General features: G+C 41.4%; 1 protein-coding gene across 1 annotated transcript; it reads right to left on the reverse strand.

Annotated features, from left to right (window-relative positions):
- Positions 1-31: 31 nt before the first annotated feature.
- Positions 32-20,844, reverse strand: LOC118403624 (multidrug resistance-associated protein 5-like). The gene is made up of 33 exons (XM_035802399.1): positions 20,662-20,844; positions 19,857-20,012; positions 19,240-19,387; positions 18,263-18,496; positions 17,723-17,782; positions 17,223-17,336; positions 16,720-16,867; positions 16,052-16,200; positions 15,663-15,770; positions 15,289-15,406; positions 14,805-14,923; positions 14,244-14,440; positions 13,876-13,948; positions 13,499-13,641; positions 12,948-13,008; positions 12,299-12,468; positions 11,748-11,955; positions 9,984-10,134; positions 9,493-9,573; positions 9,024-9,127; positions 8,315-8,464; positions 7,968-8,015; positions 7,452-7,533; positions 7,098-7,275; positions 6,585-6,689; positions 5,886-6,072; positions 5,112-5,201; positions 4,461-4,650; positions 3,967-4,126; positions 2,655-2,733; positions 2,219-2,332; positions 1,473-1,637; positions 32-972 (listed from the first exon to the last, which is right to left on the reverse strand). Exons 1-33 carry the CDS (start codon positions 20,838-20,840, stop codon positions 790-792), a joined length of 4,452 nt encoding a protein of 1,483 aa, XP_035658292.1. The 5' UTR covers positions 20,841-20,844; the 3' UTR covers positions 32-789.
- Positions 20,845-23,576: the final 2,732 nt, after the last annotated feature.

Below are 23,576 nucleotides of genomic sequence, written 5' to 3' on the forward strand. Positions count from 1 at the left end.
GGGATACTTACAATCAATGGGCAATATGAAGTTGAATCTCCTCCTTGAATCTATTAAGCATATTTCTAGTCTGCTATACAGGATGGGCAGAAATGATAATGTACTTTATCAGTTTATAGTGTGTCATTAGGGACGACTTAATTGGCCTTATCATAGTAATCTTTCACGTACATTATTTCATATTTATGATTATAATTTTCTTATGTACCATTCATTTTCTGTTAATATTTTGTATTTGATCATTTGCTCAAGATACTTTCTAAGGTCATAAAGTAAATAAGTCAATATATAGATAAATGAATAAATACTAGCTATGTATCACATTACTTTCTATAAGGATAATTTTGATATTTGATGACATTTCTTTGAATTATCATAATAAGTACTAAACGTGCATTGAATTACGTTATTATTCAATTATGCACATCTGTTTGTGCCTTTGAGAAACAACAATATGATTGAAATGGATTCTTCAATTGAAAGTACATTCTAAGTATAATACTGAACACATTTGCAGTGTGAGACGATGATCATTTAATACACCCCACCTCAGCATTATTCTTGTCCTAAGTAATTTGTATGATAGATAGTATAATTATAACTAAATAGTCATTACCTACAATGATTAGATAAGTATAGTTTACAAAACCTACAATAAAAGATGTATCTACTTCACGATATATTACTCTGGATTCAGCATAAACAATAACAAAATTGAATTTGCAATAATACTCTTAAATTATATAATTTTACATATGCAGTATTAAACGTATAAACTATCTGATTTCGTCATAGCTTGGTACACTCCACATCGGCCTCAGAAGCCTGCTGACTGTTCTCCTCAGACACAGTTACGTCATCCGTCTCCATGGTGATATACTTGGTGACGTCAATCCCGGCAGCCTTCACCATAGCGGCAAATCGTGAGCTCTTATTGGTCAAAAGAGCTCGAGGGGTGTCGAACTCAGACAACTATGAGAAAAAAAAGACATGATCTTGAAACTTTGGATCCCAACTCTAAGAAAAGAAATATTTGTCTTTGTTATTGATTTAGCATTACACATGATTGGACTATCTGTTTTAATTTTTTTTTAATTTATTTGCACACCTTTCGCGTAAACATAGCTAAGCCAGTAATCGTTGTTGTCATCATCATCATGTTGTGCTGACAGAATTTTTAAAAGTAGGTAAGGATGTTTGATTATGCAGGCTCCCTTTCAATGTATCTTGCAGCCAGTAGGAATGATTGGACTTTCTGCTTTATGTATTTTTTATTTGTACGCCTCTGAAGAAAAGGTAGCTAGGCCCGTGTCGTCGCCATCGCACTTGTGCTGACAAAGTCTTTAAAGGTACATAAGATTTGATTATGCAGGTTCATTTATAATGTTTAATGCAGAACGGAATGCAGAACGGCATAACAGTTGTAAACTAGCGATACCAAGTGTAAAAATAGAATCATGTCGTCTGCCCACCTGTCCATCATCCATGACCATGACCCTGTCTGACGTCATGACGGTGTTGAGCCGGTGAGCGATTGTCAGCATGGTGCAGTCCTCAAACGCCTCGTGGATCGTCGTCTGGATCAGGGTGTCCGTCTCGGAGTCGATGGCGGCGGTGGCCTCGTCCAAGATCAGGATCTAGAAGACGAACATAGGAATTAACGACGTCATTTGTTTCTGTCATGAATTTTAATGATATTCACCGCACCTCATAGAAGGTAATCATCTCGGAGTCTAGATCAGGATCTACAAGACAAACATAAGAATTATTTTTGTTAGGAATCTAAATGATGTTCAGCGCATCTCATAGGAGGACATCATCTCTGACTCGGAGTCGATAGTTGCTGTGGCTTCGTCTACAATGAAGATAAACGTAAGTGTGTAATGAGTTGAAATTTTATTTTTGACACCCCATAGATGGAGACCATATGCTCTGTTATTTCATTATTACTCCACTATCATTGTGTAGAACCAGCAAGACAAGGTGCAGCTGTTCTATGAAAACATACAGACCATTTTCTATTACCACTGATAACTGAGTCACACATTAATCAATAACACTAGGCGAACAAAACAAAAGCATCTGATTTTCGTCCTTTTTCTTTGAACCAGGAAAAAAATGTACCCACACCGTAAAATAGAACATCACAGAAGACCTACAGATGCAAGAAATCTCTTCGTGTTGTCTTAATCCATACTATCTATGCGTTATATCGTACCTTACTGTTCCTCAACAGGGCCCTGGCCATGCACATCAGCTGCCTCTCGCCTACTGAGAAGTTCTCGCCATTCTCCACCACGGCTGACTCCAGCTTGTCGTCAAGGTAACCGATCTGAGCAATCGCGCGATGGAAGAGAAAAGTATGTCTTTTAATGGTGATTGATGGATTTTAATGCTGACGTATCGGAGAACACTTCTGGTCTTGTGGCAAATCGCATTTAGAACATGATGATCATGTCGTATAGTATTGAATCTACACTAAAGATTTGCAACCAAAGATTTACACAACAGAACATATAAGTAGAAATAAAACATGAAAGAAGGCAGCCAAATCAAAATCATAACTCATAAATCAAGTCCATTTCCGGTCCAGATCAAATTATAGTTCATTATAGTTCATAAGAACATTCATGTTCTTGCTCAGAAAGACCTACCCTGTCGGCCATGTGTACCCTCTCCAGCGCTCCCCAAACTTCCTCGTCACTGTGTGCATCGAAGGGGTCCAGGTTGTACCTGCATCAACACATTCATATGATTAGCACCGTAAAACATTCTGTTACATTCGTACATTCTATTTCAAAAGTGCAACCATCGTGCGATAACATTGCCTCCGACCATTATGCAGCCTGTTTCTTCTAAAGACATCATATCATCTTAGATAACATAGCCTTTGCATGATATAGCAAAACATTTCATACAAGTATCATTGGTATGCTGTGTCAAACAATGGCAAAGTCTTGCATAACGTTACTTCAAATCCATAACACTGATGTTTCTTCAAAAGGTTACAAGAACATAGTGCTCTCTTCGATTGCCTGACAGGCTATAATAGCTAAACATCTGATATATCATCAGTGGTGTGACGTATACAACAATGACGTGTATGGTGTGTATTGATGTGTTCAAAATTCGTATTTTCCCAGAACTATCGTAGAGTGGAATTTGTTACCACCAAGCACAGTAGGGGCATCTTCTCTGGATACTTTTAAAGAACCCTTGCAGATAAATGTGTGACGGGTTGTTCAGTGCAACATAACCAGCTGCTTACGTGCCTGCGAAGCTGGTTGTTACGCCGAAGGGCGGTTATACCGGAGATATAGATACAGATACAGAAGCTGGTGTGTTGCACCGAAGGGTGTTTATACCGGCTATATAGATACAGATACAGAAGCTGGTGTGTTACGCCGAAGGGCGGTTATACCGGAGATATAGATACAGATACAGAAGCTGGTGTGTTGCACCGAAGGGTGTTTATACCGGCTATATAGATACAGATACAGAAGCTGATGTGTTGCACCGAAGGGTGTTTATACCGGCTATATAGATACAGATACAGAAGCTGGTGTGTTGCACCGAAGGGTGTTTATACCGGCTATATAGATACAGATACAGAAGCTGGTGTGTTGCACCGAAGGGTGTTTATACCGGCTATATAGATACAGATACAGAAGCTGGTGTGTTGCACCGAAGGGTGTTTATACCGGCTATATAGATACAGATACAGAAGCTGGTGTGTTGCACCGAAGGGTGTTTATACCGGCTATATAGATACAGATACAGAAGCTGGTGTGTTGCACCGAAGGGTGGTTATACCGATTATATAGATACAGATACAGAAGCTGGTGTGTTGCACCGAAGGGTGGTTATACCGGTTATAACTTATATAGATACAGATACAGAAGCTGGTGTGTTGCACCGAAGGGCGGTTATACCGGCTATATAGATACAGATATAGAAGATGATTACCGGACGGTCCCGACGAAGAGCACAGGGTCCTGCGGGATGATTGACAGCTGACTGCGCAGAGAATGCAGCCCGATTTTACTGATGTCAACCCCGTCGATGTAGATGGACCCTTCCGCTGCCTCCACCAACCGAAAGATGGCAATACCCAGGGAAGATTTTCCTTACAAGAAAAAAGAAACCAGATGAGATATTTGCTGTTATCGAAATTGTTTTGGAAGTTTATCTATTTTTATTTATTGGTTTGGCTGTTCAGGACACACAGCCAGGGCTGCCCAACTAGCCTATGGCTATTACAAAGGGCTAACCCTGCTGACAAATACAGAGACAATACATATGGGTTTTGGAAGTTTTCGGTAGCTTTGAGACTTTGAGACAATTCTTTCAATGACTGGAAAGAATTGAAGTAGGTTTGGGTGTCCTGGCAAGTTTTTGTAAAAGGGTAGACTTTGCAAGAAAAACGTGCACAACAACATCACATCAAAACAGCTACATACCAGACCCTGTCCGTCCAACAATACCAATCTTTTCACAAGAGCGGATGTAACACGTCACACTCTTCAGGACCAATGGGAGGTTCTCCCTGTAGCGCATGCTCAGATTCAGCAGCTGGATGCTACCCTCCTCCGGCCAGGTCCCCGACGGGTCGGCGTCTTTGATCATCTCCGGAGCCTCCCATTCCAACCCCTAGCGAAAACATTGAGAACTGCATCTAAATCATCTCAAGATATTCGTATGAAAGGTAATCTGTGACTGACAGTTATTAACACTGTAAAGATATTAAAACGTTATTTTCGTACACAAAGTAAAATGCTTACTAACATGATTTCGATTAGCTCTCTGGTTATCTCTAGATCTGCTGCTCAGGCGAAATATCAAGTCACGTGGCACTTGCTATGAATCATTTCAACTTGAAAAGTATCAGAGGAATATTTGAATGCTTTTCACATTGAATACGGAAATAGCGTTTAAAACGTCCACAATCCCAAACGTTAGTAAGTTCTACTTTTGTTAGATAGAGAAAAGGATTATTTGATTACCTCAATCCTAGGTTGACAACTTTAGCATGACTTGCTCTTGCTCATTTTATGAGCGGGAATTGGGTAATTAGTCTTACTATCACATATCAATATGTAATATTCCCAGACCTTTATATAGTGACGCAGCCGCTCCACAGATGTGAATGTTGACTCCGTCTCAGCCGTGATCCGTACTAAGTGCTGCAGAACTCCCGCAATCTGAAGGAGAAAACAATGCATATGAACATTTCACATTTATCTTGTTTCAGTTCCCATTTATATTTTCACGATGTCTATGTCCATTACAAGTGTTAAAATGGTCCAATCTAAGGAACAAGCAACATGTCTCCAAATGTCCTATAGCATTTTTATGTCTGCTAATTCACTTTGGATTGGGTAAGTTATTGGAAAAAGGTACATTTCCTTTTTGTACCTAGATGGAGTGAGCGAAGTCTTGCGAAGTACATTTTCCAAGAACACACGGTCTGAGCAGGATTGACAGAAGTCAAACTTGTGACCTCTGCATGCCTTATCGAGCAGTCTAACCGCTAGGCCATCGACTACAGCTCATCAAACCTACCTGCAAGTCCTGCCTGCGAAGAATGTCTTATGGAGTGCCCTTTGTGCAAGGATACATGTACAGCGTATAGCGACGAATCACTTGAATCGATCCAGTGACCACTCGGATCATTTGCTCGCTAGTCTAACCTAATCTCCAAGCAGATCCTACGGTGTCTTAGACATAGTATCAAAGCTGGCCAAGGAGTATAGCTGGCACCGTTTGACTCCCTTTGACTGGCTATACTCTTTGGCCAGCTTTGATATTATCTCTAAGGCACCGTAGGGTCTGCTTGGAGACTAAGTCTAACCTAAAAATCATCGAATGCACGTCAGTAAACCCACCTGCAAAGCGTACGTGAGCGCCAGTCCCGCCTGCGAGGCCGGGATGGTGCCCTGGAAGAGCACCACCAGCAGCGCCGTGGTCATGTTGACACTGATGCCCAGGAGATCCACACGCTGCAGCACCCAGCGGCCCGACATCATCCACATGAAGAAGGCGTGAGTGTGCTGATTTAGCAGTCTGTTCAACCTGGATGGACGCAAACATGTCAGCAGAGTCTGCGGACACAGGTGTAAGGGGAGAGGGATCTTGATATTGTCTCTTAATCTTTTGTTACAACCTTCAGAGGATTGATAGCCTACCTAACCGCCGTACGGTTCCAAATCTGACCTGCTTTAAGAGACTCTTGAAGTAAAAGAAATTGCCAAAACCAACGGACACGGACTATCATTCCTGGGCTTTAGCTCCACTATATGTTTGTACCATGTATGCATGTGTAATGATTTATTAAGACTCGGTGTAATCTGTATCTCTGTTATATTTCATCTGACCCTTACCTCCCTCATGACCTCAATATAAAACGACCTGCAGGCTGAATTGAGCTTATCATGAATAAACAAAAGTGCAAACAAAGAAACCTGATGCAATGGAAATGGGTTGCTGCCCTCGTTTTTTGAGAGACACGAGAAAGGTACCGTCACACCAAACACCACACAACACTAAACCACATCGCACCACACACTAACAATGAAGTTGCTTACTTCTTCCTAAAAGCTTCGTCCTTGTTGTAAGCGTGAATGGTCGTCAAACCCTGCAGGGTCTCAGTCATGTGACACAGCCAAGGCGTTCTTGTGACGTTCTGAAACCTGAAGTAAAAGCATAAATCCTTTAGTACACACTCCATTCAACGTAACTGGCTATTCGAATTCATATCTGTTATCTAAATACTAGGTCGTAGTTTGCAGTATAAAACATATGTTGCCTTTAACATATTTCTCGGGTAAATGCAGCCTCATTTTCGTCACATCACAAGATCACAATGAGAAAAAGGTCAACTAAAACAAAATACGTTCATAAGTCAGAATTGTAAGTAGCTAGTAATACAACTATAGTTTTACAGTAAACTTTGTCAATCAATCATATGATAATATTGAAAAATCATCGCAGCACTTCCAAAATGTGAGCGAATAAGTTTGAAAGAATAATCTTATTGAGCAATCGCTTTGTTAGCAACTTCTAATAATACAAACGTATTGTACAAAGTTAGTGCGTACCTCTTAAGGTCCCGGACAACAGAACGGAAGAAGTAGTAGGCAACATAGAACAGAACCGAGATCGGCACGATGGCCACCAGTAACCACGGGAAGACCACTGCTATGGAGATGATGGACGCTAGAACGCTCCACAGCTGCTCTGATAGTATGTTCAATTGGAAGGGCAGCTGAGCATCCACTGGGGTAACACAAAAGGCAATCAGAGATGGTATGATTCCCATCCTGCCCTTTTAATTAGTCTAGTCCAAGAGACAAAAGCAGCAATAGTCAATACTGTATGGCAACACTGCGTCGTGTGCATTAATTGAATTGCAGACAATGAAAGACAGACAGGCAAATCTCTGTTTATCCTACCTTCGTCCATGTCTTTTGAGAACCTGTTCAGAATCCTTCCGTTCGGAGTCGTGTCGAAGAATTGTGTGGGGCTCCGGAAAACCTGAAAGGAATGTCAGGCTTAACTCGTTGATTAATGTGAAACACCACTTAGGACCAGTCCAGAATACGTTACAAAACCATCGTGTAAATGGAGTGGACAGAGTGTCAGCATACACGCTTGATCACAGTAAGACGTGTTGCTCTGTTTAGTAGAATGATAGCGAAGGTAAACGCAAACTTGTGTCCAATTTTTCAATTTAGACATCTACAAAATGTTATTTTAATGGCTCAAAACCATATCACAACACAGTCAAATTTGGACTCATTTTGTCATTTTTGCTATACTCCCCTAAGTATATATTTGCACTATCTCTTCTATCCTATAAAGTAGGATCAACCAATAGCGATAGATGCCAGGTAAGTCTGGTAAGGGTCGCTTTTGGCATTTGGTGCTTAGGCAACCATTATCAGATTAACGTAGCTTCCTAGACTCACCGACTGAAACAGTCGCTTGTGGAATCGGTACGCTGCAACGATAGTGACCTACAGAAATATAGATGATCAATTTAAACTTAATTTATACGACTTTATTACTTACAAGCAGTGCAGATATTACTGAAAATCTACAGTAATAGGAAACATGCTTGAAAGTATAAAATATCAGCTTGGTACAATTAGTTCAAGCTGCGTATGGCAACACTTATTTTTATGAGCGGTTTGATCTGCTTAACCTAATTGTATCTCTACTCTTTTAAGAAAAATATGTGGTGGCATCTTTAACCTGCTTAGAGGGATGGATATTCTAAAAAACAACAAGAGACACTCAAGACGTTCAGAATTACCTTACTGAAGCTCCAGAACTTAATGATGATGCTGACAACCATCGCCAGGGCGGTGCCACCAAGAACGATGACGTAAAAGTTCAAGTTCGGATTGTCGGCGATGCTGCCGGAACTGCTCGCTTGGGTGGAGTTCGTGCCGTTAGCAGGACTCTGTGATGTCAAAAATGACACAGCATAGAGTAAAAATTCACATTTTGTAAACATCGCAGTGCCAAGATGTTAATGCGGTCAGATAAAACAATGAAGAAGTCAAAAGGAAACTTCAAAGTCTGACGTCAGAGTCAGCCATAGGCCATAGCTACTGTCTGTTGTAACACCTTTTACGTGCCTTCAAATGTCTTTGAAGTCAACCATTTTAGGCATCGTACATTGTGCTAACAGTACAAAGTTTAACAATGTCCATCCACAATAACAGCAGTGGTCAAGTGGCAACTCTCCGTCGTTTGGGGCAAATAAAGGTACACGCTTGTATAAGTCACTTGTATAATTATCTATCCAAAACACCACTGGCAATAAAGACCATGGTAGAGAGTCACTGATGAAAGATAGCGCATCCTTTCTGAAACGTCAGCTTCGTCAACTGTCTCATTTTTTGTTTATGTAAGGCTATGCCTGGATGACTTCCCTTCACCGACGCATAGAAGTGAGAGGAGGACAGGACAGAAGATGAAACGGAAATGGAAGAGGAACAGAGATGACCGAGACTGACCCCGTCTCCCTGCTCGAGCCAGAAGCTGATCCAGAAGTTGGCAAACACGGAGATGCCTGTGTTCAGCAGGAACTGGACCAGCACCAGGAAGGTGATCAAGTAACCTGAAGTAAACAAACAAACAAACAAATAAACAAAAAAGTTAGTACTAGTATGTTACACGGCTGCTCGATAGTAGAAGTTTATTTGCAAGTTCGTGCCCGAGGGCTAATTGCAAGTACATGGTATAAACATAGTAGATACATTATACAAGTAACAATGGACAGTTATGAACAATATTCTACTCTAATACTAGTGTTGGCTATTTCTAAAAAGGGTTGGGTTTGACTTCTTTTTTGGAAGCACAACTTTTATAGACAAGATATTTACATATCTGTAAATTTGCAACCTTAACGGAAATAGCTATTCAATTCTCCATCTACAAAGTAAATGTGTACTGTTTTTTATGAAATCAGCAACTTAAACTCACCACCGCAGAACTTGATATAGTTCGTGTAGTTGGCGTATTTTACGCTTCCTACTTCAAGGTCTTCCTCTCCAGTCAGCTGCCCTGCAAAGGAACCACGTATGACCTTAAGCATACTATATCTTACAGCTTCTCGTACTATATCTTACTTACAATATATCTTAGGATGGTATCTATGGTAGGAGGAAACCCTTACATCCTGGTGTATTCGGACTGACAACAACATTGAAACCGAGCCAAACTGCACTTTCGGTTACCCAAGTATCTTATAACACCCATTTCCATCTCATCAAGTTCCGTAGACGCATCCTCACTAGATATCATTTAACAACATTTACAGTTAGATGAGCAAAGGTCTGATGTGCGTGCCTGCGAAGTTGGTGGGTTACGCCGAATGGCTTTTATATAGGCTATAAAGACAGATACAGCTACAAAACTAAAGGGGGAGTACGGGGGCATGGAAAACTGAGACTAGCTGTCGCAGCCCGACGCACCTTTCTCAAGCGCTCTCTCCTCTTCTTTCTGCCTCTCCGTGTCGAAGTCCGGCTGCTCCGGAGGCGGTTCGAGCTCCCCGATGGCGTGCTGAGCAGGGTGGTTGGAGCGGATGCTGTAGGTCCGGCTCAGCTGTCGGGCAGGCTCCTCTCTCTTTTTTATTTATTCATCAACAAAGTAAAATGCAGGACAGAGAGTTGATGTACTCTAGCAATATGCTAATGTTAACATCACCTCTTAAAAAAGAAATAAAATAACAATATCGAAAACTAGAGTTCGGCGACCTCATACCTCCATGAAAATTTAGAGCTTTCGTAAATTTCATGCAATTGACTAACACATTAACATAATTTATGCATGGTGTTGTTCATCATTGACTAACGTACACATGTCAGTTATAAAATTCCCATTATTAATCATAAAGTGGTTTTGCAATTTTTACATAAATTATGCAAATAAGTTCCTCATTACCATATTTGGTATCTGCTTATATTCCACCTATTATAATTAACATGTGTTACATGTATTGAGGTCCAGTTATTGAAAACAATGGAACTATACAATTTCCTGATTAATTATGCAAATTAAGTCCTCACCTGCATAACATGTATATCATTATGAACTTCTTTGCCTAAGCTACCCGCATGCCTAAAATGCAGGCAATCTGTCGTTCCTGTCTGTAGTTATCCTCTTTGGAGTGTCTTGACAAAAACACCCCTGCAGTTCCACAATTAAATGTTAGGGGACTGAAACTTGCCCCACTTTGTCATGACACCAAAAGCTATCTACCACCAAAATGTCAAGACCATAGCATGTCTCAAACTAGAGATACATTGAAAAAACTGCTATGATAGAATATTCTCATTAATTATGCAAATGTACTTTTGTTTTGCATAATTAGTATCTTACCTTGTAAAACATTGTCTAAGGTACCTACATACCAAAAATGATGAAAATCCGTTGTTCCCTTCTTGAGTTATCGTCTTCAGAAGTTTTTGACAAAAATGCCTCTGCTTTCCCAAAACTAGACGCTAGGGGGCCCAAACTTATGTCACTTATTCCTGAGCACAAGAGCTATCTAACACCCCAAAATCGTGACCATAGCTTGCTCAGAACACGAGATAGCAAACCCGGAAGTTGCGGTGCAGTACCAAGGTAAGCCGCTAGGGGGCCCAAAATCTAATCATTTCCAGCTTTCATCACACCCTACCAACACACCAAGTATGAAACCAATCCACCAAGCCGTTCTTGAGTTATCTTGTTTACACACACATACACAGACAGACACACAGACAAACACGGGGTAAAATATAACCTCCATGACATTTCATGGAGGTAATAAACAATTCACAGCTATCTACAAATGTTTATTGATGGAATGGTTGCTAGGTGGCTGCAAAGCGTTTGGTATGTACAGTATAAGTATGGGTTAACTGTAAAATACTGCTGTTTGTATGATGTGAACCCCTTAAAAGTAGATAGATGCGGGCTGATTCAGGAAGACTCTTGAAGTTAAGATTATTACCTAACTAATCTCCAAGCAGATGTTGCGGTGGTTTAAGACAGCAACATAAGCTGGGGAAGGAAGTTTTGTTCCACCACATTAACTCCTCTACCGGCTAAACTCCTTCCCCAGCTTATGATACTATCTTATGTCATGCAAGATCTGCTTGGAGATCATTACCTACTAGGGTCTGAAGATTGCCGGAAAGATTAGTTCTATGTTGTTGTTAGTTCTAGGTAGGGCAGTATAACAAAAAATGTACCTCTTTCTTGTGGAAGCGGCGGCGGACGAGGCGAGGGGTGGCGTGGATAGAGAACTTCCGTCCGCCTCCTGCTCCTGCTGCGGGTGCTGCGGTACCGCGAGAGCGCCTGGCGCCGCCCAGGGACCTGACGGAGAGGCGGGCTCTGTCCGCGCGGTTCAGGAGTGTGCGGCGGAGGAACAGGGCAGGGTCGATAGGGGAGGGCGGCGAGCTGATAAAGCAAGCATGTGGATCCAGAATCAAATAATCACCAAGAGAACAAGTGACATGGGGAACAATGCCACCCCGCCCTATTACATGATATACAAGATAAGCTATGATGACAATTCCGAACCGGGACTGGGTCGGGCTAGAAATGGAAGTGTCTATCAATAAAGATTATTATTATGAAAAGAAATACAGAAAGTGTGCTCATGACAAATTGCCTGTTAGTTTTGTTTTGTTTCATTGTTTCTTCTATCATACTTCTCGTTCCGGCAAACTGCTTGGCAAGGGGCAGGTTTGCAAATGTGACTCTAGCATTACTGATTTTGCCATTATGCAATTGTGCTTACGTCACGTGGAAGTCTTCGTCGTCACTGCTGTCGGTGCTTCCTTCATCATCCAGGTAGTTCTGGATCATCTCGGCGTACTCCGCGTTCATCGTCATCAGCCGGCGGTGGGGGCCCTTCCCGGCGATCCGCCCGTCTTTCAGGAGCAACACCTCGTCACAGTCACTCAGGTACTGATGGACAAGGTGGGGATAGTGATTTTAATAATCAGGAGCAACACCTCGTCAGAGTTACTCAGGTACTTGTGGACAAAATGGGAATAGTGATGGTGATAGTGATTGTTTATCATCGCAGTCACTAAGGTACTTGTGGACAGGATGGGAATAGTGATTTTAATAATCATGAGCAGCACCTCGTCACAGTCACTCAGGTACTGAGGGCAAAATGGGATTATAGTTATAGTGATTATTTATCATCGCAGTCACCCAGGCACTTGTGGACAAGTTGGGAATAGTGATCATTCATCTGAAGACTTCACAGCTCGAGAATGAATGTTACTGATGATTGAAGTTTGAAATGTAATTATCATTCATTCATATAAGATGAAACGTACATGAAAGTAGAATCTATTGCGAAATTTGAGAAACGCGATTCTGAATTATATGAAACATCGAAATTTATGACTTTTGACATTAGTATTCGAACTACTTACTTGAAGCTGGTGAGTGACGAAAAATACAGTCTTGCCACGAAGTCCATCCTTAATGTATTGCCTATAAGAAGTACACAACGTGTTTCGAATCAACGTTGCCTAGAGGAAGTATACAACATATTACAATCGAACGACAAACTCTTTGATACATTTGATCCACGACTCACTGATTGCATGTTTGTGTGTTCAGTAAAGAACAGAAGCGGCGCATTGTTTTCATTGACAATGACTGCTGTTGTTTAGTTTCTTTGGTAAGTTCCAGATACTTTTGTTTTAATAGATTCTATAACACAGAGGTACTTTCAAAATGGGTTTCAGGCCAAAGAGGGAATGAGTCTGTTGACAAAAATGCTGCCTTTGCAAACTTTTGTTCGATCACATCAGGACGTTTTGAGGGACATCCACTGTATCCACCACCCCTCTTTATTATCGTCACTAGAATAAACTTGCAGGGCGACGCAATACTGATACAATTAAAAAACATAAATGGGCGGACGGCATACCTGGAGATAAGAAAGACTACAAACACCCTTGAGCTCGGTTGAACTTACCTGAAGATGTGTTCCCCCACATGAGCGTCCACTGCGCTCAGCGGGTCATCCAGCAGGTAGATATCCTTATCTGCATACAGCGCACGCGCAAGACTGATGCGTTGTTTCTGCCCACCACTCAGGTTGACACCACGTTCTCCAATCTGTTAAAACCAATGATGCAAATGATGGCAGTTAGATTGATCAAATTTCAACTGCAACCACAAAGTTAACTTTTACTTTGCTCCGTTGGCAAAGATTGCAAATTATATGATTATTCTTTTTTAAGTACATAAAACCAGCGTACGAAAAGTCGGATTTACCAATTTGTCAAAACTTACTTAACATTTATCGCAAGTGGTAAATACCACTTTTCATTTGTAATTAAAATAGAATACCTCGGTAAGGTCTCCCCCGGGTAGCTGTTCGAAGTCAGGCTTGAGGCAGCACGCTTCGATAACTTGGTCATATCTGTAATACAACGTAAGAAATTACAATTATCTATCTATCTATCTATCTATCTATCTATCTATCTATCTATCTATCTATCTATCTATCTATTCATTTGTTCGACAGTTGACAGACAGACAGCAAGAGCTGTCAAAAGAGTCTTTCCAACATGGCAATACTGGAGGTGAAATTGTACTTTAGTCGTTACAACCGTCTGTGTGGGAAATAAGACAATGCAGCATGACCCTAGAAAACATATATGGAGATTGTCTTTCACGAAAGGCTTAACGCCTATAGGAAAATATTCTTCACTTACTTGATAGAGTTGAAATCCTCTCCGAACAGGATGTTGTCCTTGACTGTGGCGTTCAGTATCCAGGCTTGCTGGGCGACGTAAGCGATCTCCCCCTCCACAGCCACGCCCCCTTTTACCAGCCGCATCTCGTTCAGAATGGCAGAGATGACGGAGCTCTTTCCGGCACCAACGCTGCCACAAACACCCAGCAACGTTCCCTGGAGAAAACAAACAATAAGGTATATATGTAAAACATGTATGTAAAAGGGGACGTTTGTTTGCCCCATGATTGGAAAGTAAACCGGAATGAAATGATGAAATAGAATAAGAGACAATTTCAAAAGTTTGTCACTTGAAATTGCTAGGTAGTGACCTATCAAAGGCATGATTCAATTTGGGCCCTCCGGTGGCGTTTCCTAGTACTGCAGCAGAATCTCCCGTTTCCATAATACATGTAGCATCCTCGTAAAAGCCACTTGTCAATGATTTTATGATGACATCAACACATGAAACATCGAGATAAACAAAATATTTATTTGCCATAGAAAAGTAAGGCATTACGAAGAATTGTCAAACACAAACCTTAAACATAGTAAGATTAATGTCAAAGAGCTTCTCGACCGCCAGTAGAGCGTCTCCTTCCTGTGTTTGTGCGACCGTTTTCTCAACGTCATCTGCGTCATGGTTTTCTTTTGAAATTGCTGTTGATGTCAAATAAGAGAATGTGGTTTGATTTCGGTCGCAACGACTTAAACAGAGGTACTTGTAAAGCGATCATCCTCAGCTGAGTTTAACCCTTTTTTCAAGTTGCTAGGTAGTGCAAGAAAACACATGAAAGGCAGAGTGTAATGTGGCTTTCCTGCGACTCTTCTCAATAAGAGTGTCAGGATATGGAAAATAGATCCTAGATTGGACATCACAAGCATTCAAGACACTTGCAGTATCATTCAAAATCAATCTTACAGCATACATGTGTTGCTATTTGAGTAAGAAACCAACACTCTCCTATAAGCTTGATCCATGACAATTCTAATTCTACACACGGCACCCCCCACCCCCTACATACCCTCCTCTGTCTTTTCTTGACGATCCCAGGCTAACGTTGCTCCTCGGATTTCTACGGAAATATTAGCCTTGGAAGGTGCTCCAGTCAGGGCCTTTCTCTCTTCCATGATCATCAGGTCCTACAGAAGATTAGAGAAAAAACGTACATGTCGTTCTGGTTGTTATGTCTTTTTTATATAAGAAAAATGAATAAATAGAATATGATAATAGAATTAAACGACAAGATCAGTTGTGTTGTAAACCATATAAATGTGTTAAACGCAATATTGTGTGTAGAGTGGTAACATTTAAAATGCCTAGAAATTAAATTAGTCTTGGAAACAATAGTCCAGTCCCTTGAATGGTCGCTATAGACAGGTTTGACTGTAATCGTACCTTCATCCTCCGTGTAGCTATGATGGCCTCCGAGACGGAGCGGACAGCAAACGGCGTGATCATCAGCATCGAGCGGAGGATGGTGAAGCAGGCCAATACGGTAAAGGCCTTGAATAACAGAAATAGCGCCAATAAAGTCCAGTTTTGTTGATGAACAACATTACGGAAAATACTGTTTCTAACACGAAGAATCATGTAGAACGCAGGATTTTGTAGTTTTTTTTCCTTTTTATCACAACCAGTACTGCCTCTTACCTGCTTTGTCGATGTCGTTGATTACACCTTACTATGTCATTCAGCCTAAGGCAAACATATACACTTGAACTTGACTTGTTACAGGATGCTGAGACTTTGGGAGACGGAAGTTCCATTGATTCATCAGTTCCTACCTGTTCCGGTGTGAGGTCATTACCGGCCATGACGTGTGCAGTGAAGGTGGCGATGCTGCTGATCGTCATGAGAGCCGGCCCGATACCCACCACCATGGCCTGCCAGAAACCCGCCCACTGCAGCAGCTTCGTCTCCTTCTTACGAAGATCTGTAACAATGGGAATGCTATTTAAGCGGAATTAAAACTGGAAGGATGTAAGGAGGATGGCTGCCGACAGAGCCTGCTAGGCCTACCTGACTGTCTCATGTGTCGGACGACACGGGAGATCCTAAGACTAAGTAAGTCTAAGGAGTTAAAGCCCAAGGCATTGAAACTCATAAGATTTACACAAAAGTAATAAACGTTATCTTGAAAGTTTCCTCTGTTTTGGCAGAATTCATTCTCTTAGCCCAGAGGTCCTGGGTTCGAGGCCCCGACGTTGTGCCTTTGTGAAAGGTACTTTACACGAATTCCCTCACTTCGCTCAGGTGGAAATGAGTACGTATGTTCGGTTACGGCATTCCATTGGATCATTGGATAGGACATAAGATGGAGGTCCCGTGTTATGGGTGAGCTAGACGTGGAGTAGGTAAAAAGCACACACACCCCACCTCACACACACTTCTAGAAAAGAGTAGGGTCTTTGCCGGTGTGAATGGATCAATCAAATCCACCCAGATATCCTACCCTGGATCCTTTTTGAAAATGGTTTCTCCCAAGCGTACATCTTGATGAGTTTCACACTGTTGAGAAGCTCGCTGGTCATGCGCACTCTGGAGTCGGTGATCTTCACACATTTTCTGCGTAGTTTGCCGATGTGGGCACCGATTAACAACTGGGATTACGGTAAAGGAAAGACTTAGTGACATCTTGCATTTGTATTCATACTTGAAATGTGTGTATATTCCTTGATAAACACAATTTTTTTTTGCTTCCGAAAACATCCCGACCGGGCCCGATTTCGAAATGTGGCCATAGATTAGGCCTACGTTACATTTCAAAACCGGGGCCCGGCCGGGTAGCTTTCAGGAACAAAAAGTATGATATACCAAACTACACAACGTATACAAAACAGTCGTGGATTGTTTTATTTGTTATATTTTTACGTATACATTTCTATTTTTCCCGGCCGGGCCCGGTTTGGAAATGACCGTAGCATAACAGGAGCAATAGGTAGAAAACAAAATCACCTGAAGCGGAAGGAACAGCATGATCATGAAGCATCCCAACAGAGCCCACGGGCCCATGATGTAGGTGGCGTACCCCATCACGGGGAACATGATGAGGGGAGCCAGCAGCACCACCTGAAGTCAGTTATGTCAAGGTTATCACATTATATAATTCCTTATCATTACTACTACTTACTTTGTACTAATCTTTATAATGCATATTCAGTTTGTAAAAATCAATTATGCTTTGTTAATCATTATTTCTATTCATCTTCTGCATACAAAACCTTGGTGATGGCTTCTTGAATTTTAATTTGACCTCTGATCTTAAGTTACCTCAGTTGATTTTGTTACTTTTCTATTTACTAATTGTACAAGATTTGTTCCTTATGTTTTGTTTTTATTGTTTATGAATTGTAGGACTCGAGGAAGGATAGTTATACTACATTTAGTATCACTGAAAAATGATATTACATTAAGTATCACCAAAGGAGATCCCAATAAAACAAACAAAAACACACCTGAAGCTGTTGGCACGCCATCGCCAACCGGAAGCAGTCATTCACGAACATGTTCACCAACTGGTGGGATAGACGGAAAAAAATCAAAGTGAACCACTTGATAACTCCAGTTGTTATGTTACTGATGAAAAGTGGTGGGTGCTGCCTGAACTTGAGCTGTTTTCAAACGTTATCTAGTTGCCTGAATAACCGTTACATTGCGTATATTATTATTTGAATAACCTTCATAGATGAATCACTTGATAAGGCCTACGTCACATTTCCCCGGCCGGACTGTTTGCGGAAACAAAAAATGGAAGTTTATGCCAATAAATGTGCACCAGGTTATATTATTTTGGTCCACGTTGAGTTTTTGTTGTATCTTATATCGTAATTTTCGTCGCCGGCCGGGACCCCTTGTGGAAATGTGACGTTAGCATAACTCGTATTGTTCTGTCACCGACGAAAGGGAGTGAATGCTGTCAAAAACGTCTGACCGTTTTCAAACTCTATCCAATTGCTTTGAAAAGAAAGAAAGAAACAAACAAACAAACATCAGACCTGTCCCACAGACTTGTCCTTCAGGCTCCTCAGACGGAGGACCTTGTCGTACCCCATGCTCGTCATCGCCACCTGGAGCCGGGTGCCCGTGCGCATGCCGAACGCCGTGGCGATTCCACTGCTGAAGCTCCGGACCAGCTCGGTAAACATGAGCCCCGCCACCAGCGCCAGTCCGTACCACAGGGACGGGCTAGTGGCGCTGGTGTAACTCAGCAGGGCTTCAATGATTATGGTCTAAACCAGGGGACAGGAAAGATGGGGAGTTTTTTTGGGAGGTTGTGTATACAACAGGAAAGACTGTACTGTTCGGTCAATTCTACTCACTTCTCTAGAAATCACAAACTTACCTATAGGGTCACTTGTTTCAATCTCCAGGCAGATTTACCAGTGGCATAAGTATCAAAGCTGGCCAAGGAGTATAGCCGGCCAGAGGCAGTCAGCTGGCCACTGGTGCCACTTATGTCATTGGTAAATCTGCCTGGAGATTAACTTGTTTTTCATTGGTGCTTGTCTTTACTTTGCGTTTCATCATTTTTTAAAAACTCTGATTTGAGAAATATTCCTTCAGAAACAAGAGATTTTGGCCACAACATCGAAACCATTTATCTAGTGGACATTTTGGTAGCCCAGAGGAGGCAATAGTTCTCTTGGGTTAGAGATGTATGGCCACTGTTGGGCCCAAGCAGGCCCTTACAGCGAAATACTGTAAATGCATTTAAGTTTGCGGGGATTTAATTTCGCGGTAGCGGGAAAAATGACTTTTCGCGGTGGATTTAATTTCGCGGTAGCACTATGCACTGTAGTATCTTAATGCCCTGGAAAAATGTTCGCGGTGGTTTTGAATTCGCGGTGAAATGGCCGCCGCGAAAACCGCTAACATTAATCCACCGCGAACATTTCTGCATTTACAGTATTGTGTGCAACACAGGCTATGGCAAACGTGACATTTCTACACGATGTATCATTGATTGACTGACCCCTTGCACGAAGTAGCAGGTTAACGTGACTGCGAAGAACGCGGTGGCGAGGTAAACACGTGTGCTGACGAAGCGCCAGACTGCAGCCAACATGGAGGCACGCTTGGAGCCCTTCCGGGCAACTTCCGTCTCCCAAAGTCTCAACATCCTGTAACCAAGGCGATGTTGAATTAAATGTCTCTTTACACTGGGAAATTTAGTGTTTCCTGAGATGTCTTGAGCTCTCAGAAAATGCTAGTGTAAAGAGTGCCACAGTAAGTACTTCCGGGCAACTTTCAAAGTGTCAACATTCTGCAAAAGTGAGTATTTTTGCCTTGGGCTGAGTAACATAATAAGGTGTGATCAAATTTGTGGACTTGAGCAAGTTTGATGATACATAAATAAGTCTAATGAGACACCTATTGTAGACGGCAACGCAGTATACACATTTGGGCGCTGTCGTGTGACGTCCAGAATGTCCAGAATTATATCTATCTTTTCTTTATTTCTGGCCCGCGGGAAGTGAAAAAAAATGTAACTTTCTAACTAAGGAAGAGGAACATAGAAACAAGAATATCATAAAGGAGAATGGATATACTAAAACATCACAAATCAATTGGAATACTTCTGGTGTCGACCTGTTTGCATTGTGTTCCCCTGTGTCATAGGGTGAGCGATTTCCAAGGTCACTGAAGGTCATTTTGTTCTTGTGGGCCTTCCAGACGAGACTGGTGATGAAGGACGCGAACATGGTTCCCCACAGACCTACGTCATCAACAGCTGACACTGACACCCTGGGGACGAGGGGAATATAGAAACTACGTCATCGACAGGAGACATAAAGGTGCACTCTCACTGCACTTGCCTCAAGCTTGCGTCACTGCAGGGTTCGTTCACTGCGTCACTGTTGTGTTGTTTTCTCCGATTTTTCATAATTTAGATATTTCGTAAAACGTAAAGGTATAGCTTAGAAGACGACAAAATACACAAAAAAGTAAGAAAATGTCAATTTCAGAGTTCTTTATCTCTGAAATTCGTTGAGTATCTTTCGAACCCCGCAGTGACGCAAGCGTGACGCAGTGAGAGTGCACCTTAAGAGTGCTCTGGGAATAAGAGAAAACAAACTTTTGGAGGGCGCTACGATACGCTACAATCAACTTTAATTTCTGTCTTCTGTGTTCTTTATAGTGTTCATCTCTTGAGTGATAGCATTTATCATTCATCCTTCACAACCACTTATATTTGCCAGCAAATGAAGTGTGAAAAGTCTGTCTCTGTTAGAGTTCATGATAAGATTCATTTTCAAGTTGCTTTTACTAGTATGTTGATGAGACCCAATTTTCTACTCATCGAAAAGCTATCTCTAAAAGGAGAAACATTTTGATTCAACGTCAAACAGAAGGCTTTATAATATGTGTGGAGACTAAGAAGTGTATATCTTACTTTGGCTTTCTCCTGAAGGGTATGAAGTTTTTGAGCGCGGCGGTGTATTTGGCCCAGCCCCTCCCGTCCCCCTGGGGCTCGTCAGGACCCACCGTCACGGCTGTGGAGCTCCAACTCTCGTCCATTCTGTTCCTAGGCAACCCGGGGGGCGGGGCGACCTCGTTCCCAGAGTACGCCATCCTGTGTGTTAATACTGAAAAATAGATACACAAAAATCAGAGTGTGATTCGAAGAACCTCAGACCAAATCTATACTTCATCTAACGTTACCAATCACTGTTTAGAGAATGCAAAAGATTTTGTAGGCTATGTCATCGGGCTTCCATTGAGTATTCTGAATCATCACATTAGTAAATCTACCACAAACTCGGAGTGTAAATTCATGAAAATGATCAGCATTTACCGGTTGAATTTGAAGATCGTAAAAGTTTCATGTTTAGTATGATTGAATTCCTTGCTGCAGTATGTTCTTCAGATTTATGTTTTACAAGCGACGTGAGTTCAAACCCATGGAAAGGTGTTTCACTTATCCCGTAATTTCTAGAACTGTACATGTAACCCCGTATAAAAGAAACGTCCCAAAACAAGCAAACTCTTCCAGTGCTTTCCCATAATGATTATGTTTAGTTTGCAGTGACGATATGCAGATGGCTGTCACGTTTCGGTGCATGCATCCGAGCCCATTGCTCTATACGCAGAGACTGTGTTTCCCACACACGCGGCGAAGTGATTTTAGGACCACTACTGCAAAGGATGTTCTATCAACAAAATAAGACGTATATGTTGCTAATCACCGAATCCAGCGCATTTCAAAGTAACTATCTCCTTTACGTTGCTATCACAATCGTCATAGTTCGTCATACAATTTTGATGTCGTAGAATATTCAAAAAGGCTGTGACAGAACGAACCTTCAATAAGGATTTAAGACAACTTTTTCGGTAAAACGACAGCTGAAGTTTAGAGGACACGTGCATGGCTATCTTGCAACTTTCGTACGACATATGTGACCAGGTCCCAACATACAAAAATCGCCATACAAATGCAATGTCTTTTATGCTTTCCGTAGTAACACTAGTTCACCTTTATTCGCAACTGTAACCTGTATCCGTTCAAGGTATTTAGGGATACAAAATCGACGGACGGTGGTTTCAAACTGCAATATTTTGAAAACGGTACGATTTGAAATCATCGTCCGTCGACATGATATCCCTAGATACCCTTATAATCAACACAACGGATATGATGATGATGAACACAACGGATATTGGTCACTCCGCGAATAAAGGTGACCTAACGTTACATATGCAAGTATGCATATTGTTCGCGATGGAATAATTCCCGGATGGGAGGATTAAGAATAAAAACACCTGAGTATAACGTGTCTACAAGTGAGCCTGCCGCCATATTGGTTACTGGTAGGCCTGACGTGGTATTAAAAATCTTTCGACAGCCACGACAATCAAAGGTTTTATTCTTACGATTATCAACAAATCATTTATGCCGAGTAAGGCATAGCCTTTACGTTTTAAGGGTTTCTTACCTTACGTAGAGAAGAAAACAACTACCCTTTATGGCATGACATTGTTGACAAACAAAAAACAAAACCCCTTAAATATGAGGGTGTTGGTGTGTACGTAGTTCGTTCATTTGTCTGTTACCATTCAAGTTACATCTGAAATAGTAAAAAAAACTCACTTTTTTGTGCAGGCCGGATTCTCCTGTCACGCTATGGGGTTCTGTCGAAGTCTGTCTCGATTTTCCCACGCGTTTACGTCACGATCACGTGATATCAGAATGGCCAATCGCATCACGACATAAGTCAAATCTCAACTGAATTAACAGCTTATGCAATAACAGTTAAGGTACGAGCTATATACAGTTTTAATTTTTCGCTACCAACTGAAAAACAGAAGAACTATACTTGACAAAACAAAGCGAATTGTTTGGCATTACTGAATATTGTTGATTTTGCTTGTCCTTTCCAAACTGATGCTGTTTATTTGTTGGTAAAGTTTGTTTATTTTTGGTGAGTAACAACTGGGCTCGGTTCTCGGTTACAGTTCTGTAATGTTGTTCCAATGGCGTCGTAGGGTAGAGAATATCTAATTGTCCCTTTTCTTTCTAAAATGACGGCTTAGCAGTACATACTTCGACTTTATTTTGACTGCAAGCAGAACAATACAGTATTGTACACGGGGTAGCGTCATGCTTGTAGTTCATAGAAACTATGTTATATCACATAGATTGATGTAGCAAACCTGATATAGTGTTGTTACAATACAGAAAACATGGGTTCACTGACCGTTCGGTCACTTAGAGACGTGTAACCGAGCCCAAGCGTAAAACAACAAACTACACAAATAAGTCTCACACCCAAGGCAGTATTGCTCATCGAAACCACCTGTCTCTCTCGAAAAATGGATGGATGGAAAGTGGCCTCCTGACTTGTTTCAGCATATCATGATAATTCATGCCGAGTTACGCCATACTGATTCTACTATATTTATAACATTAGCGACTGTTTGAATTTTCCTTTCAGAATAAAAGTCGACCATACAGTAAATCGACCATGCTAAAATACACGCCGTAGATTGCAAATAAACATTATACGAAAACAAATATGTTTGTCGCAGAATCCCCAAGTAAAGTAGAAGATGTTACAAAAACAAACAAAAAAAATGAATCTACGGAAATGAAGAATTAATTGCTCGGTGTACTACATTCTGTGTGTTTAGTCACTGTTCAACCATCCTAAGTCCATATTACTCAGGTTTCATACTGAAGCCATTTTGTTTTCAACACTCACACGCTCGCACCAGTTTTGGGGTCCCAGATTACATTATCCATATTTCATAATCAAACCAACATGGACGCATGCTGTGCGAGAAAAATATCTTAAGTAAGATGTACCCATT

The sequence above is a fragment of the Branchiostoma floridae genome, chromosome 16 (genome assembly GCF_000003815.2).
Source record: "Branchiostoma floridae strain S238N-H82 chromosome 16, Bfl_VNyyK, whole genome shotgun sequence".
Lineage (NCBI taxonomy): Eukaryota > Metazoa > Chordata > Leptocardii > Amphioxiformes > Branchiostomatidae > Branchiostoma > Branchiostoma floridae.

Coding starts and splice junctions, on each gene's coding strand:
- LOC118403624 (XM_035802399.1), bottom strand. CDS start 20,840: ATGGCGTACTCTGGGAACGAGGTCGCCCCGCCCCCCGGGTTGCCTAGG. Junction 17,337..17,722: donor TGGCGTGCCAACAGCTTCAG/GTGTGTTTTTGT, acceptor AACTGACTTCAG/GTGGTGCTGCTGGCTCCCCT. Junction 13,009..13,498: donor GTGGGGGAACACATCTTCAG/GTAAGTTCAACC, acceptor TACTTCTTATAG/GCAATACATTAAGGATGGAC.